The sequence below is a fragment of the Procambarus clarkii genome, chromosome 32 (assembly GCF_040958095.1).
Source record: "Procambarus clarkii isolate CNS0578487 chromosome 32, FALCON_Pclarkii_2.0, whole genome shotgun sequence".
In the NCBI taxonomy this organism is placed as follows: domain Eukaryota; kingdom Metazoa; phylum Arthropoda; class Malacostraca; order Decapoda; family Cambaridae; genus Procambarus; species Procambarus clarkii.
The window spans coordinates 26879099-26900421 of NC_091181.1; the positions used below are offsets into that span (position 1 = coordinate 26879099).

At 46.7% G+C, this 21323-nt stretch overlaps 1 protein-coding gene across 1 annotated transcript in view; it reads right to left on the reverse strand.

Annotated features, from left to right (window-relative positions):
* The window catches only part of LOC123759307 (uncharacterized), a gene marked incomplete at its 3' end in the record, with an annotated part of 233911 nt that overhangs the window by 42175 nt on the left and 170413 nt on the right, over nt 1-21323 (reverse strand). The window contains 1 exon segment of the mRNA XM_069335039.1: nt 5894-6576. Coding sequence (XP_069191140.1) covers nt 5894-6558 — 665 coding nt within the window.

Genomic DNA, 21323 nt, shown 5'->3' on the forward strand with positions numbered 1-21323 from the left:
GACAAACGTTTTCTTTCATCCTTTGAGTGCGTTCTTTTTCTCGATGAAACGTTTATTCAGTGGAACATTTTATTTTATCAGAGAACGTTTTCTCCATAAACATAGTGCGCGTTCTTGGTTACATAATAATAATAATAATAATAATAATAATAATAATAATAATAATAATATATAGACGCAACTCCATAACAATCTGACTAACTCCTAGGTACCTATTTACTGCTAGGTGAACAAATGCATTAGGTGACAGGAAAGGAACCCAACCATTTCTGTCCCGTTCGGGATTCGAACAGGGAATTCCCGATTATGAGTCTAGAACGAACCCGACTCTACAGCGCTCACTTTCTACGAAAGGTTTCTGTTGCGAATCTACTTATTTTCACGCTTTTTAATGTTAGTTTTTTTCTGGGTTAAGCTAAATTCGTGTCTAGAGGAGCAGCATTACTTATTACAGGGGACAGGGCGCCAGGGGCCACCAGCGGTCCATCTCAAATCGATTGCTTCGTCAAATTCAGAGTGGGACAGCCCGTCCTCGCATACGAAGATCCAAGCTCGCTACTCCAGCAGCAACCCGTCCTAGACTCAAGTCCATTACACCCAGCGGTCAACCCCCAGCCCGTCCTCCAAACAAAGATCCAAAAGTGATTCCATGCACCCGCCAAACCCCCTGTTTATGAATGAAAAGCGGTTTACACACGACTCACAACTGCTGACGTTCGAACATATCCGGAACAAGTGTTTCACTGACGAATTTTGTTCGAATCACAACGCTATAAATGCTTCACCCACGTACTACAAATACAAATAATCGCCAACAGAACCTAAACACCTAACCTATGCCTAGATATGCACAATATGCTAATATATTATAATATTAATTTATACTTGAGAAAAATTCCGTTTTGAATGAACACCATATTAAAATTTATGAATGCGTCTGTGGGGTCGACCGCTGGGTGTAATGGACTTGAGTCGAGGACGGGTTGAAATGCTTCACCCACGTACTACAAATTTCAGCCCGTCCTCCAAACAAAGATCCAAAAGTGAGTCGGCACATTTCCTGGCTATGAATTTCATCGACTAATTCCCTCTTCCCCTGAACATTCTGCAGATAGGTCCTTACTCTCCTTTAGCTCCAATGTATTACACACACAAATCACAATAGCGTGATGCATCAAATGAACACATCCACAAGGGCCGTGACGAGGGTTCGAACTTACGTCCGAGAGCATCCCAGACGCTGCCTTAATCGACTGAGCTACGACATGGTTAAAAGAATTGCAACCAGAAATTCTACTGAACTAACTTGGATCCTGCAGCCTCTCCGAGACACAAACCAGGATTTTACACAATTCCCCCCATGCACCGAGCTCTGTCAACAAGCCGTTCTACCTCTTCGCCCTTACTTCATTACACACACAAATCACCGTGGATTTGAAGGAACCATGTCGTAGCTCAGTCGATTAAGGCAGCGCCTGGGATGCTCTCGGACGTAGGTTCGAACCCTCGTCACGGCCCTTGTGGATTTTCTCCAATGTATACCTTAGTACACCAAGGAAGTGGTCGCTAGCTCCTAGGAGCACCTCGACTCCAATCTCCTCGGCATGTGCCTCAGTTTGTATAAAGGTCAGATATAGAGGTGTTGCTAGTGGGTCTTCTCTCATTACTCTTATTGGTTGTGGGAGGTGTTGCCTCAAGGAGTGTCGGTCAGGGGGGGGGGGGAAGGGGGGGGTGTCCACCAGCTTTGTTCCCCATGTCTCATTACCCCCCCCCCCCCGTGGGGGGTCCTTCCTTGTCCAGCCTGTGTCCCTCTCAGTACAACGCTAGAGTATTATAATCTTAGCCCTAGCTCTCCTCCCCAGTGGTGGTGTCTGGTGGTGCCAGGGGTGGTGTCTGGTGGTGCCAGGGGTGGGTGCCTGGTGGTGCCAGTGGTGGTGCCAGGGGTGGTGCCAGTGGGGCAGGCAACACCTCCGACTAAATGTTTACTGAGAAGAGTGATACACGCGGCCCCGCCATCACCCAACTTCCAACAACCAAAAATGTTACAAAGTTTTACCGACACCATTTGAGGTTGGCCAAGAGCACTTAGTGTGACTAAACGGCAGCAAGGTTGTGTTAATGTGGCCGTCCCCATATCCCACCAACTGTCCTCTCAAGATCCTCTTGTCGTGTTTACCACACAATTTTACACTTAGTGGCAAAGAAGGCGACTCTGTGTCAGGGGGAAGGATTGACTCACACCAACCACCACCACCACCCACTCACACCAACCACAATGTCCACCAACACTCCCAACTCCACTCACCCACCAACGTGTCCGCACGCACATACGCAGGCGGGACCAAAGAGCCAAAGCTCAATCCCCGCAACCACAAATAGGCGAGTACACACAAAGAGAACAAAGAGGGACTACACGGGACCAAAGAGCCAGAGCTCAACCCCCGCAAGCACAATTAGGTGAGTACATACGCACACACACACGCCCCCCCCCCTCAGACACACACACGCGCGCACACGCGCACACACGCGCACGCGCACACACACACGCGCGCGCGCGCACACACACACACACACACACACACACACACACACACACACACACACACACACACACACACACGCACGCACGCACGCGCGCGCGCGCGCAACCATGGAAAGATAGACTGGGAGGACAAAGAACTACCTGCGAGGGCAGAAACCTGGAGAGCTAAACTACTACTATATGTGTCAAGCAGAAGGTGTTCAAGCCAGCATATCTGGGCACCCACAACAATGGAGGCAACCACCAACCAGCCACACTTGACCACCTCGTATTCACTTTGAACTATTCACACATAAGGGAAATCAGCCTTGAAGCTCCCGTTACAATGAGTGATCACAGTGTACTGATGTTTGAGTATCTGGTGGAAGTAGGGATAACTTACTCAAGGAAGGGACCAGAAAACTAGAGGCTGCCATTCCGAAAGAGAAACTACGAAAAGATAAGACAATGCCTAGCAGATATAGCATGGGAAACTGAGCTCAGAGAAAAGACAGCCCAAGACATGACAGCCAAATGAAAAACAATTATAATCCCAATGAGGAGCCTATGGTGTAATCAGCAGTGTAAGCTGGCAAAGCAACTAAGTACAAGGGCATGTAGAAACTGCAGAAATAACAGGACACCAGAGAACAGAGGAAGATACCAAAGGGCCAGGAATACCAACTGCGTGAGAAGAGGCACAGAAGGTATGAAAATGACAGCAAATAAGGCGAAGACCAAACCAAACCGCTGCACATCCGAAGGCAAACAGTGAAGGAGAAGATAATGAAACAGATGATAGGGGCAGAGATGTTCACTACAAATGACAAGGAAGTGTGCGAGGAACTCAATAAGAAATTCCAGGAAATTTCACAGTAGAGCAAGGAGAAATTCCTGAACTAAGGAGAGGGAATAGCTAACCAGGCACCATGAAGGAGTTTGAGATTACCAATGGGGAGGTAAGGAAGCATTTGCTTGAATTGGATGTGGCAAAGGCTGTAGGCCCAGACGGAATCTCCCTATGGATACTAAAAGAAGGAGAAGAACTATACCTACCACTCACTGGTGTATAGTAAGTCACTGACAACAGGAGAGCTGTCAAAAACTTAAAAGACGGCAAATGTAGTCCCGATATACAAGAAGGGAGAAAGACCGGAGGCACTGAACTACATGACAGTGTCCCTAACTTGCATACCATGCAAGGTGATGGAGAAGATTGTGAGAAAAAACTAGTAAATATCTAGAGAGGAAAACTTTGTAAAACATCGCCAGCATGGGTCCAGGGATGGCTAATCTTGTCTTACAGGTTTAATAGAATTCTATTAATTAGCCAAAAATTAGCAAAAATGAGAAGGGTGGGCAGACTGCATACTTTTTTGGATTGCCTGAAAGCCTTTGACAAACTACCCCATAAAAGAATAGTGCATAACCTGGAGATGCTGGTAGGAATAGAGGTACTCCCATAGTTAAAGGCATACCTAAGCAACAGAAGACAGCAGCGAGTCACACAAGTAAGGCGTCAGAATGGCGAGACGTCACTAGTGGAGTACCACAGGGTTCAGTCCTTGGACCTATACTGTGTCTGATGTATGTAAACGATCTCCCGGAGAGAAAACACTCGTTCCTCTTAATATTTGCTGATGATTTGAAAAATATGAGGGTGATTACGACAGAAGGATAACAAGAGGCTTCAAGATGACCTAAAGAAACTTAAGGAATGGCCCAACAAATGGGTACTAGAGTTCAACTCAAGTAAATGTAAAGTAATGAATCTAAGTGGAGGGAACAGAAGGCGACACAAGGTACCAAATGGAAGACGAAGCCCTCCATGAAAGGGAGAGAGAGAAGGATCTAGGAGTTGATATCACACCGAACCTGTCTCCTAAAGCCCACATCAAAAGGATATCACCAACGGCATATGCAAGGCTGGCTAACATCAGAACTGCCTTTGGAAATTTGTCACTAGACTAGTTCCAGAACAACGACGTATGAGTTATGAGGAAAGGCTGCGTGAAATGCACCTCACGTCGCTGGAAGACAGAAATTTGTGGAGACATAAGTACCACATACAAAATACTCAAGGAAATTAACAGGGTAGATAAAGACGGATTATTTAACAAGGGTGGTACTCGCACAAGGGAACATAGGTGGAATATGAGTACGCAAATTAGCCACAGACACATTAGAAAGAACTTTTTCAGTGTCAAGAGTAGTTAACAGATGGAATGCACTAGGAAGTGATGTGGTGGAGGCTGACTCCATACACAGTTTCAAATGTAGATATGATAGAGCCCAGTAGGCTCAGGAACCTGTACACCAGTTGATTGACTGATGTAAAACGGGACCAAAAAGCCAGAGCTCAACCCCCGCAAGCACAACTAGGTGAGTATACACATACATACACACACACACACATTAGAGACCAACAAAGGGAGTAACAAAGGGAGACTGTAAATAAGAAGCCGGAAATTCTCCATAATATTTGGTTGAATGAAACAATCGGTGAAATATAATATAACTGTAAGCTTGGAAAATCTCAGAATATGACTAAGCAACACAGAAGTTACAGATGATGAGATGAAGAAACCCGAGAGACAACACGTACTAGCTGCAAGTAAGCAGGAGGAGTGTCTCTCTCATGAATGTTAAAGAACGCAGCTGAAGATGGAAAACCTCTTTCATTGGAGGGAGAGAGAGTTACCAGACAGCTGGAAGACAGCTCATCAACTCATACCATACTACACGCAGGGTGGCAGACAAGAGGTACTAAACCACAGGTCACTATCATTGACATGTACACATAAAGTTCCAGAAAAACTAATCTGATTAGTTTATCTAGGTACACTAGCATCCTCATGAAAGTGGTACACTAACCCTCCCCTAAGTAAGTGGTACACTAACCCTCCCCTAAGTAAGTGGTACACTAACCCTCCCCTAAGTAAGTGGTACACTAACCCTCCCCTAAGTAAGTGGTACACTAACCCTCCCCTAAGTAAGTGGTACACTAACCCTCCCCTAAGTAAGTGGTACACTAACCACCTACTGATCCAGAGGAACCTCCCCACTCCCTGATGTGATGATCTTCCCACCTGATGCGAAGACCATTTCCCCTTCATCCTCATATCAGGGGGAAGATCCCCATAATTACCTTAACTTACTTTACCTAGTGTGTGTGAAGATCTTCCCCCTGATATGAAGATCTTTACCCCCTAGTGTGACGACCCCTCCACCTTCCCCCCCTCCTAGTGTGACGACCCCTCCACCTTCCCCCCCCCCTAGTGTGACGACCCCTCCCCCCTAGTGTGACGACCCCTCCCCCCTAGTGTGACGACCCCTCCCCCCTAGTGTGACGACCCCCCCCTAGTGACTTACCCGTCGTGGTCGAAGTCGTCGTCGTCGTCGTCCTCTATCATGAAGGTAACTTTGGTATGGGAGTCGGCGTGGGCGGCCCGGGCGGCCTGCCCCACGCCGATATCACAGACACAGCTTTGGTTGTTGCCACGCCCACCTCGGCCCACCTCCGCCTCGTGGGTGTGGGCGTAGTGGGCGGTGGGCGTCACCAGCACCACCACCTGGGTGCTGGGCCCCGGGGTGGGCGGCCCAGAGCCCCCCGGTTGAGACGGCGAGAGCGGCGAGAAGCCTGCAGGGTCGCCGCCTGCGGCCTGATGATGATGTGGGTGCGGCGGCGGCGCGTCGTGGCCTGCGGCAGCGTCGCCGTCGCCTGCGTCACACTCGCACCCGCTGTCCATGCTAGACTGCGACCGCACCAGCTTGGGCGTGTCGGCCTGGTCGGGCACGTGCAGCGTGTCCAGGTGCGGCCCCCGCACCCACGTGTCCGGCGGCCAGGCATGCGGCACCTGGGCGTCCGGGGGCCAGGGCTGCGGCACCTGGGCTCCGGCAGTGTGGGCGGAGGTGGGGGCTGGCCACACAGCAGGGGTCCCGCCCACGCCAGGGTGGCGATCGGGGGAACAGTCTCCTGGAGACAGGGAGTCACCGCCCCCCAGCAGCGGAGCGTCCTCAGCCTGTCCCTCAGCCATCCTCTCCCACCATCACACCTGCAACAACAAGTGTTCTCATTAGTACCTGTAGCAGGGACAAGTGTTCTCATTAGTACCTGTAGCAGGGACAAGTGTTCTCATTAGTACCTGTAGCAGGGACAAGTGCTCTCATTAGTACCTGTAGCAGGGACAAGTGCTCTCATTAGTACCTGTAGCAGGGACAAGTGCTCTCATTAGTACCTGTAGCAGGGACAAGTGCTCTCATTAGTACCTGTAGCAGGGACAAGTGCTCTCATTAGTACCTGTAGCAGGGACAAGTGTGGTCATTAGTACCTGTAACAGGGACAAGTGCTCTCATTAGTACCTGTAGCAGGGACAAGTGTGGTCATTAGTACCTGTAGCAGGGACAAGTGCTCTCATTAGTACCTGTAGCAGGGACAAGTGTGGTGATTAGTACCTGTAACAGGGACAAGTGCTCTCATTAGTACCTGTAGCAGGGACAAGTGTGGTCATTAGTACCTGTAACAAGGACAAGTGCGCTCATTAGTACCTGTAGCAGGGACAAGTGTGGTCATTAGTACCTGTAACAAGGACAAGTGCGCTCATTAGTACCTGTAAGTGAGTCAAGTGTGGTCATTAGTACACACCAACAACCACCATTAAGCCAACAAAGAACAAACACCACCTCCCCGCCCCAGTAAACAACCAACGCTTCACCCATGAACCCATTACCAAGCAGGGAGCCACCAACGCTCGCCTTCTACACGGTGAAGGCGCTCAAAAGAACATTCCTCCTAAGGTAACGTATCCCCTAGTGACTAAGGGATACGTACATAAGACGTGTAAAGGGGGGAAATGTATATGTTTCTCTCTCAGAATGTTCGGTAATACGTTTATTGCTTGTGATGTGTGTATATGTATGTATTAACACGATGTACTGAACGGGGTGAGAATAGCTTGAGCTACCTCATTCCTTTGTGTGTATTTTACCTCAATAAACTTATTTCAATTTCAATTTACACAAGACCCTTCCACAAAGCTCTTTTCCCCGATTGTCAAAACCCTTATATCTCGTCAGGTCAGGTCAGGCTGCGTTAGGCTCGGTTGGGTTTGGTAAAGTTCGGGAACGGCAGGAAATTTCAAATTCGAAATTTCAAAAGGCTTTCAAGTTCGTTCGCAAACGTCTTGTGTGTGATGCGACTTGTATCCGCCACGAGGTGCGTTTGTGTGTTCGTGGGCGGCGCGTGTCCCCGTGATGGCCGGAGCCTTAAAGCTGGCCAGCTGGGGCCCGCCGCCACCCCCATGAAAACACCATGCGTACACAACCCACCCGCTGGCTCTCCTGCGACAGTTCGGGGTCAACCAAACCCCCCAATTCCTGGTTGCTGGCGTCTTGCAAGATTATATCGTTGCAGGATGCATGTGACAACAACACAGCGCGCTGACGTAAATGGCAGACTTGCAGCGCTGCTTCCTCCTTTGACCCCCCCCCCTTCTGTGCCTCCTTTAATATGAGTCATTCAATTAAGTTTTATCTTAAAAGATAAATACATTTTCTTTGTCTTCTTAAGTTTCCCTTCTTTCGCTCTACAATGACGTTTGAAAAAAATATATTTGGAAAACCCATTTAAAACCTGAGGAGGGGGGGGAGGGGTGGATCTGCTGCATGGGTAACAGCTTCTCATCTATATCGACCTACCCGGGCTTTGCGCCCTAAAGAGGACACTTTTGCCTCGACAACTCGAGCTCAACTCCATAGTCTCCCGAGACTGCAGGATGCCTGCTACTACTACTACTACAACTACTACTACAACTCCCACAACTACGACTACAAACAACTACAACTACTATTAATAACAATACATGCTAAACAGCAATATGGCCACTACTAGTGTTGCCGCACCACCGTCCTACAGTTCCAAATTAAAAATAACTTATGCTTTGTATAGTAATCGTTAGGAAGAGGTGGGGCGGAGGAGTGTAAGGTAGTGTGTTCTGGACTGTAGGGCTCAGGCATGTCAAACTGTGGGTCCTCCCCCGAGGGCCATGTGGGCCACATTTGTGTTGTCATGAGGGCCACACACCACAACTGAGGGTCCCCGAGGGCCATGTGGGCCACATTTGTATTGTCATGAGGGCCACACACCACAACTGAGGGGCCCCCGAGGGCCATGTGGGCCACATTTGTGTTGTCGTGAGGGCCACACACCACAACTGAGGGCCCCCGAGGGCCATGTGGGCCACATTTGTGTTGTCATGAGGGCCACACACAACTAATTGAAGTCATTTAATACAAATTATTGCAGAATATTTATATTAAACTTAGAAACATACAATGTGCAGTGTGCATACAAATAGTTTAGCGGACGGCCACATTCATGAGTGCAAAGTAATGAAGTAGTTTAACAAAAGAAAAAACTAAATTTTAAACTGCAACATAGACTTCTATGCAACAACAACAAATACATTGCACAGATTACAATAGTTCAAAATGAACATTTATTTACGACTATTCTATCATTATTAGTGTTTTGGCCTGAGGCTTGACACCTCTTTTTAATTATAATTTTTGATATGTCTGGCTGAAATGTCTGAGCAGCTCCCTCTTTGATCAGACATGACAAGTGTTGATCAGCCAAGACAAGCGCTGATCAGCCGTGACAAGCGCTGATCAGCCAAGACAAGCGCTGATCAGCCGTGACAAGCGTTGATCAGCCGTGACAAGCGTTGATCAGCCGTGACAAGCGTTGATCAGCCGTGACAAGCGTTGATCAGCCGTGACAAGCGTTGATCAGCCGTGACAAGCGTTGATCAGCCGTGACAAGCGTTGATCAGCCGTGACAAGCGTTGATCAGCCGTGACAAGCGTTGATCAGCCGTGACAAGCGTTGATCAGCCATGACAAGCGTTGATCAGCCATGACAAGCGTTGATCAGCCATGACAAGCGTTGATCAGCCATGACAAGCGTTGATCAGCCATGACAAGCGTTGATCAGCCATGACAAGCGTTGATCAGCCATGACAAGCGTTGATCAGCCATGACAAGCGTTGATCAGCCATGACAAGCGTTGATCAGCCATGACAAGCGTTGATCAGTCATGACAAGCGTTGATCAGCCATGACAAGCGTTGATCAGCCATGACAAGCGTTGATCAGCCATGACAAGCGTTGATCAGCCATGACAAGCGTTGATCAGCCATGACAAGCGTTGATCAGCCATGACAAGCGTTGATCAGCCATGACAAGCGTTGATCAGTCAGCCTTGTTCTCTGATAAGGTTTTGTTGATTTCATCAAGGAAAATAACTGTTTACACACACAGGTAGAACCGAACATTGCCCTAATCCTTGTGGCAAACTTTCTGAAGTTTTTAAACTTTTCAGGAAGGTAGGAAAGGAAACCCAGGTATCCCCACTTCAAGATACTTTGCTCTGAGTGAAGAATCCGTCATGTATATTTTTAGAAGTCTTAAGTCGCTTGCTTCACAGCTGTATTCGTGTCTCTTGTGTGCCTTTGAAATCTATTAAAAAGGTGAGAGTTTCAATTTAAAAAAAATGCAATTTTGGCCCTTCAATGACAGAATCCTTTGTGCAGGTCGGATGGTCTCCTACAAACACACCGCCCACACGGATGGTCTCCTACACGTACAACACCCACACGGATGGTCTCCTACACGCACACACCACCCACACGGATGGTCTCCTACACGCACACACCACCCACACGGATGGTCTCCTACACCCACAACACCCACAGGGATGGTCTCCTACACGCACACACCACCCACACGGATGGTCTCCTACACGCACACACCACCCACACGGATGGTCTCCTACACGCACACACCACCCACACGGATGGTCTCCTACACGCACACACCACCCACACGGATGGTCTCCTACACGCACACACCACCCACACGGATGGTCTCCTACACGCACACACCACCCACACGGATGGTCTCCTACACGCACACACCACCCACACGGATGGTCTCCTACACGCACACACCACCCACACGGATGGTCTCCTACACCCACAACACCCACACGGATGGTCTCCTACACGCACACACCACCCACACGGATGGTCTCCTACACGCACACACTACCCACACGGATGGTCTGACCGAGCCAGGAGACATTAAACATTTACAAAAAAAACCTTGCGAAACATCTACATCTTTTCCTCAATCATGGCGGCTTTGTTTACATTTAGTAAACTGTCTACCAGCTTCCAGTCTTAACAACGCGAGGTTTAGTGTTATTGTAAACTACCTCGTAGTGCTTCGCAGCTCGCTAACTATTTAGTAAGTGTAAACAAGGCTGCTCTAACTGGTGAAAGATGTAGATGTTTCGTAACGGGGTTGTGTAAAGTGAGTTTTCCTAAGTCATTATGACCAGTTTCTCCACTCTTGACACTTATTATATTATATATAATATATATATCATATACGTAAGCGACATCCAGAAATTGCATGTAATGAATGGCCCGTTTTTTTATTTTTATTGTATAATAAATTCACTTTCAAATAAAAATGTTTTTTTTTTATTTTTAAAAATGTTGAAGCATAGTTACAGTCATACATTATACCAGAGGCAGTGACTACGGTCAAGTCATTTTATATATATATATATATATATATATATATATATATATATATATATATATATATATATATATATATATATATATATATATATATATATGCAAACAAGCCTGAATGGTCCCCAGGACTATATACAACTGAAAACTCACACCCCAGAAGTGACTCGAACCCATACTCCCACAACTGGTATGTACAGGGACGCCTTAATCCGCTTGACCATCACGACCGGACAAAAGGAAGTGATAGCCGAGGCTATATGAACCACTTCCCCGCCGGCACTCGGATGGTAATCTTGGGCATAGCATTTTATCAAATCACCTCATTCTTTGGGGCACACGTGAGGAACACAAAAATCCTCACGTGTGCCCCAAAGAATGAGGTGATTTGATAAAATGCTATGCCCAAGATTACCATCCGAGTGCCGGCGGGGAAGTGGTTCATATAGCCTCGGCTATCACTTCCTTTTGTCCGGTCGTGATGGTCAAGCGGATTAAGGCGTCCCTGTACATACCAGTTGTGGGAGTATGGGTTCGAGTCACTTCTGGGGTGTGAGTTTTCAGTTATATATATATATATATATATATATATATATATATATATATATATATATATATATATATATATATATATAACAAACAGTAGCAAACGCACAGCTATATTAACCAACTTGCATACTATACATTTACGAATTAATACAATAACAGAACCTATTAGACATTATAGTACAAACATCACTGACAGCGGTAAAAGATAAGAATACAATCAACACTCATACAATAAATATTAACAGAAGAAGAAAGAGAGAGAGAATAGCAAGACTATTCACAATAAATTTGTGTGTCCCGTGTAATAATGTCACGTTCAGGATATTCCTAAAGAAGGGATGTGTCGGGGCTTCTCACATCCTTAAGTTAGGGGTCATTACGGTAATGTTCACTATTACCCAATTACACTATAGTAATATTACACTATTACGCGTCTGGGATCCTCTTGGACGTAGGTTCGAACCCTCGTCACGGCCCTTGTGGATTTGTTCACTAGTGAGTCCCGTAGATGCATCTTTCCGGCAGGGAAGAGATGTGGCAGGTGTGCCAGCATGCCACACCGTCCACAACACGGGTACCTCCACACCTGGCTGTAGCTCCTGGCCTCCAAGATAACACACGTCAAGTGCAACATGTGGTCATCACATATGCCACAAGTATGGAAACGTTTTGGCAAGAGGGTGACACCCTGAGGGGAGGACGACGGTTGGTGTCGGCGTCAACTCTCCTCCCCCCCAAGCTGCGCTCCTCTGACAACCCCGCCACCACCAGCTGCGTCACCAGCTGCGCCACCAGCTGCGTCACCAGCTGCGTCACCAGCTTCGCCACCAGCTGTGCCTTCAGCTGCGCCACCAGCTGGGCCGCTGCTCATCCCTCGGGGCGCGATTCCCAAGTCTGCACCTTTCTCAACTCTCCAATGTTGTCACATCACCGCGACCCAGGATGCAGACAAGTCCCGCGCACGTCCATCAGTCTCACAACATTTGTAGTGTTTGGCACAAGGTCTCCGCCTGTACTGGTGACACCTTCACAACCCAGCTTGTTGTTATAGATTCAGCTACTCGGAACAAGTTCCTAGTAGCACGGGCTATGGTGAGCCCGTAGTGGACTTACCCGGCACAGGAGCGGTGCGAGATGTTTGGAGCGGAACCTACAACCCAGGGACAAACACGCATATTATACAAATGAAGACTGGGAAATTGTAGACACTACCATCACACGTGACTTTAAAAGCAGAGTCGACAAAAAATAATGAGGTCAGGAGTCATTGAGAGGAGAGACCAAAGAGCCGAAGTTTAACCCCCCCACCCCCGGGCAAGCACAATTAGGTGTAAACAACTAGGTGAGTAAACACACACTCGCACACACTCGCACACACTCGCACACACTCGCACACACTCGCACACACTCGCACACACTCGCACACACTCGCACACACTCGCACACACTCGCACACACTCGCACACACTCGCACACACTCGCACACACTCGCACACACTCACACACACTCACACACACTCACACACACTCACACACACTCACACACACTCACACACACTCACACACACTCACACACACACACACACACACACACACACACACACACACACACACACACACACACACACTCACACACACACACCATGGAAAGATAGACTGGGAGAATGGGGACCCACATGGTGGTGCAGATACGTGGCGAGCTAAACTCTTGGAAGTGGCAACAAGGAATTTTCTGAGCCAGCATGTCAAGGAACCCACAAGAATGAGAGGCAATGATGAACCAGCTAGACTCGACTTAATATTCACCCTAAATGAGTCAGAAATAAGGGAAGTCAAAGTTGAAGCTCCCATAGGAATGAGTGACCACAGTGTACTGACCTTTGAGTACTTGGTGGAGGTAGGGATAACCTATCCAAGGATGGGAGTGGAGGGGAAAAGACTGAATTACCGAAGAGGAAAATATGACGAGATGAGGAACTTCCTAATGGGAATACCATGGGAAACAGAACTTAGAGACAAGAATGTGCAGGTCATGATGGATATTGTCACCCAAAAGTGCCAGGAAGCTGCAGACAGGTTTATCCCCGTCCAAAAGGAGAAAAACGAAAAACAACAGAAAAACCCATGTTTCAACCAGGAATGTAAAATAGGGAAACAACTGAGTAAAAGAACATGGAGAAACTACAGAAATAACAGAACACCAGAGAGCAGGGAGAGGTACCAGAGGGCCAGAAATGAGTACATCAGAGTGAGGAGGGAAGCAGAGAGACAGTTTGAAAATGACATCGCGAGTAAAGCCAAGACCCAACCAAAGCTGCTCCACAGCCATATCAGGAGGAAAACAGCAGTGAAGGAACAAGTGATGAAGCTGCGGAAAGGGGAGAACAGATACACAGAGAATGACAAGGAGGTGTGTGAAGAACTCAACAAGAGATTCCAGGAGGTCTTCACAATAGAACAAGGAGAAGCCCCTGCACTAAATGAGGAGGCGGCAACCTTGGAAACCTTGGAGGAATTTGACCTCACCAGTGATGAGGTCAAAAGGTGTCTGCTGGAGCTAGATGTGACAAAGGCTGTTGGGCCTGATAGAATCTCACCATGGATACTAAAGGAAGGTGCAGAAGCACTAAGTGTGCCACTCTCTATGGTGTATAACAGGTCACTGGAAACAGGAGACTTACCAGAAAGTTGGAAGACAGCTAACGTGGTCCCAATATACAAAAAGGGTGACAGGCAAGAGGCACTGAATTACAGGCCAGTTTCCTTAACTTGTATACCATGCAAGGTGCTGGAGAAGATCGTGAGGAAAAGGCTCGTAGAGCATCTGGAGGGAAATAACTTTGTAACGCACCACCAACATGGGTTCAGAGATGGTAAATCGTGCCTCACAGGGTTAATAGAATTTTATGACCAGGCAACGAAAATTAGGCAGGAAAGAGAAGGGTGGGCCGACTGCATTTTCCTGGATTGCCAAAAAGCCTTCGACACAGTACCCCATAAAAGGCTGTTAAAAAAGTTGGAGCAACAGGCAGGAGTAAAAGGGAAGGTGCTCCAGCGGATAAGGGAGTACTTAAGCAACAGGAAACAGCGAGTAACGGTGAGGGGGAAGACATCAGAGTGGCGAGATGTCACCAGCGGAGTCCCACAGGGCTCAGTACTTGGACCCATCCTGTTTCTAATATATGTGAACGATCTTCCAGAGGGTATAGACTCATTCCTCTCGATGTTTGCTGATGATGCAAAAATTATGAGAAGAATCAAGACGGATGAAGATAGACAGAGACTACAGGATGACCTGGATAAACTGGAGGAATGGTCTAGAAAATGGCTGCTGAAGTTCAACTCTGGAAAGTGTAAGGTGATGAAATTAGGCGAAGGGAGCAGGAGGCTGAACACAAGGTATCATCTGGGAGGGGAAATCCTGCAAGAATCAAATAGAGAGAAGGATCTGGGGGTTGATATCACACCGAACCTGTCCCCAGAGGCCCACATCAAAAGAATATCATCAGCGGCATATGCTAGACTGGCCAACATAAGAACTGCCTTCAGAAACTTGTGTAAGGAATCTTTCAGAACCCTGTATACCACTTATGTAAGACCAATCCTGGAGTATGCAGCTCCAGCCTGGAGTCCATACCTAGTTAAACACAAGACAAAGTTAGAGAAGATTCAGCGGTATGCCACCAGGCTCGTCCCGGAACTGAGAGGATTGAGCTACGAGGAAAGGCTAAAGGAGCTGAACCTCACATCCCTGGAAAACAGAAGAGTAAGGGGAGACATGATAACCACCTACAAAATTCTCAGGGGAATTGACAGGGTGGACAAAGACAAACTCTTCAGCACGGGTGGGACACGAACAAGGGGACACAGGTGGAAACTTAGTACCCAGATGAACCACAGAGACGTTAGAAAGAATTTTTTCAGTGTCAGAGTAGTTAATAAATGGAATGCACTAGGAAGTGATGTGGTGGAGGCTGACTCCATACACAGTTTCAAATGTAGGTATGATAGAGCCCAGTAGGCTCAGGAATCTGTACACCAGTTGATTGACAGTTGAGAGGCGGGACCAAAGAGCCAAAGCTCAACCCCCGCAAGCACAATTAGGCAATTAGGCGAGTACACTCACACACCCGTTGGGCAGTTCCCAGAACCCACAACACGACAAAGGCCTACAGATCGATGTTTGTAAATACTCTGACTCCCTGATTTCTTGAAGCCTTGGTGTTCCAGCGGAGATGTCGGGCGCCGGTGAGGCTCAGCTGCCGGAGACGTGTACCAACGGAACTATCTACGGGCTCACCATAGCCCGTGTTACTTGGAACCTTTTGTTCCAGGTAGCGAATCTTTAACAACAACAACAACAACGTGTACCAACGACAACTATACGAGGAGGTACGACCATCTCCAGACACCCAACATGTACGATAATGCCAAACTGTACGGCTCACACAAGTGTACTAACTGACCTGTGTTGCCTGAAGTTCACAAGTGCTCGGTAAAGTACTTCTCAAGTAGCCCAGCCTCCTAAAATAAGTTACAATAGTAAGTAAGTATCACCAGAAAAGAGACTTTTGTAGTGTTAAATTTGGACAAACCGGAAATATCGATATAGTTATGTTGCTAATGAAAGCTAACCTAGCCTGACGGCTGAGTGGACAGCGCTCGGGATTCGAAGTCCTAAGGTTCCGGGTTCGATCCCAGGCGGAAGTGGAAACACATGGGCAGAGTTTCTTTCACCCTGATGCGTCTGTTCACCTAGCAGTAAATAGGTACCTGTTACTTAGACAGCTGCTATAGGCTGCTTCCTGGGGGTGTGTAACAAAATGAAGGTTTGGTCGAAGACCGGGCCGCAGGGACAATAAGCCACGGGGGCTCTTGAATTAACGAAGTTATCTCAAGATAATCTCAAGAAGATAGGAATATTTAAGTTCGTTTTAAGCTTTATTTTTTCCCAGACTCTACAAAACACTAGTATGAAAAGTGACTTACTGGGGTTCTGGAGCATACCTGGAGCATACCATATCTACTACAGCCTGGTTGGTCCGATACTTCTTGCAAGAACTTGTCAAAATGCTTTATCTCCATTACTACAAATTAATGCAATCGAGCATATAGCTACAAAGAGTACTATCAGTTCAGGTGGATGGGTAGGTCATAACAGGTGTGCGATACACATCTGGGAAACAAGTGGATGCTAAGCAAATGTATATTTTTAATGCAGGTGTGTGTGTGTGTGTGTGTGTGTGTGTGTGTGTGTGTGTGTGTGTGTGTGTGTGTGTGTGGAGAAAAAAAATAGTAGTTAGCAACAGTTGATTGACAACTGAGAGGCGGGCCGAAAGAGCAAAGCTCAACCCCCGCAAGCACAACTAGGTGAATACAACTAGGTGAATACACACCAAAGCTGCACCTGTTACGTCAAGGTTCCCGGACGTTACGAGGAAGAGAGTTACGATGATAGTCATTTGTTTAGCCACACAATACGCAGCTAATGGACTAATATAGAACAATAACAAAATCACAGATATAAACCGGGAAATAACTGTGAGGATGCTCAAGGAGCGGGAACATGAAAGAGCGGTGAGTGGAGATCAATGAGGAACGTTGTGCAGAAGTGCTCCAGAAGCAGCAGTTGTGCGCATAAACAAACAGCAACAGGAGGGAGTGTGAAGGGGGAGAGGCAGCACCTCCCGGAGGGGGTGTGGAGGGGGTGAGGCAGCACCTCCCGGAGGGGTGCTGCTGCCTCACAGGGCTCTCTCAACACAGTGCACCCCATCACCCCCATCCTCTTCACCAGATAAATACACCAACTTTCCTGTCAAGACATTTTATCTACACTTTTGACGCTCTCGCCCCAAAAGATCGACCTTAATATACATTTCTCTTTCAGTAGCAATGGTGCAGACTTTGGGAGTAAGGAACAATATGGAGGAGCCAGAGCCCTGGGGCCAGATTCACGAAGCAGTTACGCAAGTACTTAATTAAGAACCTGTACATCTTTTCTCCATCGAGGCACGTGCCTCCCTTACATATACTGTGGTGACTGGTTACTCACAGTATATCCTTTCACCACCAAACATCACACTTAGCCTCCTACAACTACACCAATCCCAGTCTCAAAGTACACAGCGAGACAAAGATCTCACTCACTCCTAAAATCTACCACTTACGTGCTCTTCATACCCGGGTCACCTCTTGGCTGGCTTAATCTTCATCAATCTTGTCTCAATATTTGACGGCTTTGTTTTATATTTATTAAAGCGTTTATGAGCTCCGAAGCACCAGGAGGCAGCCCGTCCTCCAAACAAAGATCCAAAAGTGATTCCATGCACCCGCCAAACCCCCTGTTTATGAATGAAAAGCGGTTTACACACGACTCAACTAATAACGTTCGAACACTACCGGAACAAGTGCTTCACTGACGAATTTTGTTCGAACCACAACGCTGTAAATGCTTCACCCACGTACTACAAATACAAATAATCGCCAACAGATCCTAAACACCTAACCTCCCTATATGCACAATATGCTATTATAATATTAATTTATATTTGGGAAAATGCCTGTTTTGAATGAACAGTATGTACAAATTTATGGATAGGGCTGTGGGGTCGACCGCTGGATGGAATGGATACGCGTCGAGGACGGGTTGCAGGAGGCTATCTATTACAATAGCAACATATGACTGGCAGGTTTCCATGCTCGTAAACTGTTTAATCAATGTAAACAAAGCCGCCAAAGAGTAAGAAAAGATATACAACTTCTCAAGTAAATGCGTAAATTCTTGTTGAATCCCGGCGGTGTGTCACAGCTGGAGGTCCCGCACTTTAACACATTTCTCTAAATACTAAGAGTTAAATACCAAGAAAAATACTAAACCACGAGAATTGGTTAGCGACTATAGGCTTATAGCGACAACGGCTGGTGTATAAAAGATGGACTTTTAAGTAAAAAAGTTCCTGTTTTGGACTACTTACTGGTTCTTTCACCAGTAAGGACTCCAACTTACTGGAAACGGCCTAACAACAACAAAAATGCAAAAGCCTAGCCATACACCTAAGCTGTTCTAGGCCTATATAAGCAATCATAGCTCCAATGTAGAACCTATTTGTACTACACTAGGCCTTAGGAAGGGTTAGTTTTGGCTTTCTGGTCGACTTTTTTCCACATTCCACACTTTTTGCATTGCATTTTTTCACATTTTTCCCATAAACATTGGAGGGTGAAGCAGCCGGAGCTCCTGTAACACTCGTACACTATTTGAGTGCATATTTACTGATCATATAATTCAAGACTTGTAGTGTCTTTAAAATGCCTGTTATAGCAGCCAAAGGCACCACACGTGGACAACAGAGTTAACCTTTGCTGTTCCAGCGGTCACGTGACAACCCCCACCCCAACCCCCCCCCCCTCCACTTTCACTCGCTCTCTCACTCTATTATATATATGCTCAAAGGAAATTCCAAGGTTAAAGAAACTCAAGTGCAGAGATGGCCAGAATTTACACAAAGTTATCGTGCTTTCTACAGTGTCTCTTGAGTTTTTTTGTTAAACCTTTGTATTTATCTACCATTTACATGTCATCGATGAAGTAAAATATTTTACACGAGTCGTAACCTCGTGTTCTCTTACTTGTTAGTCGCAACCTCGTGTTCTCTTGTTAGTCATAACCTCGTGTTCTCTTGTTAGTCATAACCTCGTGTTCTCTTGTTAGTCATAACCTCGTGTTCTCTTGTTAGTCATAACCTCGTGTTCTCTTGTTAGTCATAACCTCGTGTTCTCTTGTTAGTCATAACCTCGTGTTCTCTTGTTAGTCATAACCTCGTGTTCTCTTGTTAGTCATAACCTCGTGTTCTCTTGTTAGTCATAACCTCGTGTTCTCTTACTTGTCAGTCATAACCCCGTCTTAAGGACAATGGTGGCAAGGCCTCAGGGATAAATAACGACGCTGGATTAGGCTACAAAGTTTCGTATGGTAAAGTTCACATGGTTATGCTGGGTTTGTCTGTTTAATTAGATTAATGAATTTTTATTTATAGTAGTGAATGTTGGAAGCGGCTGGCAGCGCTGCGCGAGGCATCACTGTAGTGTCGTACAGCACTGTTCCAGCCGTCACTATATTATACTCACTATATTATACATCCATAGTTAACAAATGGAATGCATTAGGCAGTGATGTGGTGGAGGCTGACTCCATACACAGTTTCAAATGTAGATTTGGTAGAGCCCAGTAGGCTCAGGAATCTGTACACCAGTTGATTGACAGTTGAGAGGCGGGACCAAAGAGCCAGAGCTCAACCCCCCCCCGCAAGCACAACTAGGTGAGTACACACACACACACCACACGTGTCTTTGCGATGTGCCTAATGTCCCCCAAAATGTACCCCCCCCCACTATATACGCATTCCACAACAACAGACCCCCATTAAACGCAAATATATACCCCCCCCCCCTTCGTCGTGACGTAGGCGAGGCCACCCCCCCCCCGGGAAGTGTAATTACTCAGCACACATACCTTAGTAAACACGACATGTAAATACCGCGGCTCCCCCCCCCCCCCTCTCTCTCTCTCTCTCTCTCTCTCTCTCTCTCTCTCTCTCTCTCTCTCTCTCTCTCTCTCTCTCTCCCTCTCTCCCTCTCTCCCTCTCTCTCCAGCTGGTCATCCCGGCCTCGCGGCGCCTCGTATCTTACTGGACTATTTCCTTGAAATGTTTACATTGTGTTGTGTGTTATATGGAACTCTGAATGTTATAGACGCAGCGCTGTGTTTACAGGAAATGTTGGGCATCAGAAATGTGTTGTGGTAGCGATAGATGTGTGTACTGGGTCGAGACTGTGCGAACTGCCCGAAACGCATTGCGTAATAGTGGCTTTAGGCATTGTATGTACTAGCTCTATCTATATATTGATCCATTAATGTAACATCACTTGTATGTACCTACCTTACCTGAACATATTTATTTTTATTTTATTTATTTATTTAACTGGGTGACATGTGTACTCGCCTACATGTATATGTGGGGGGATGAGCCACGGCTCTTGAGTCTCGCCTCCCAACACCTAATCGACTGGTATATATGTACCCGAGCCTACTGGGCTCTATCATATCTACATTTGAAACTGTGTATGGAGTCAGCCTCCACCACATCACTTCCTAATGCATTCCACCTGCTAACTACTCTGACATAGAAAAAAAATTGTTTCTAATGTCTCTGTGGCTCACTTGGGTACCTAAGTTTCCACCTATGTTCCCTTGTTCGTGTAGCACGGATGCTAAATACTCTGTCCTTATCTTTCCTGTCTATTCGCCTGAGTATTTTGTATGTGGTAATCATGTCTCTTCAACTGACGTGAAGTTTAACACAATTTTAGTCTTTCCTCGTATCTCATACCTCTTCGCTCTGGGACTAGTCTGTATACCCGTGAACTTTTTCCACCTTCGTTTAGTGTTTAACGATATAAGAACACAACGCTGGTGCCCCATATTCCAAAATTAGCCTGACATAAATGGTATACAAGATTCTGAATGACGTTTTGATCACATTCGTATATCAATGAACCTTTCGTTCGCAGTTGACGATATTATTTTGATAAGTACTTCTGGTTACAGGTTCGCTGTAATATCAAACATTTTTCTCGGCCGGTTCCAGAAGGA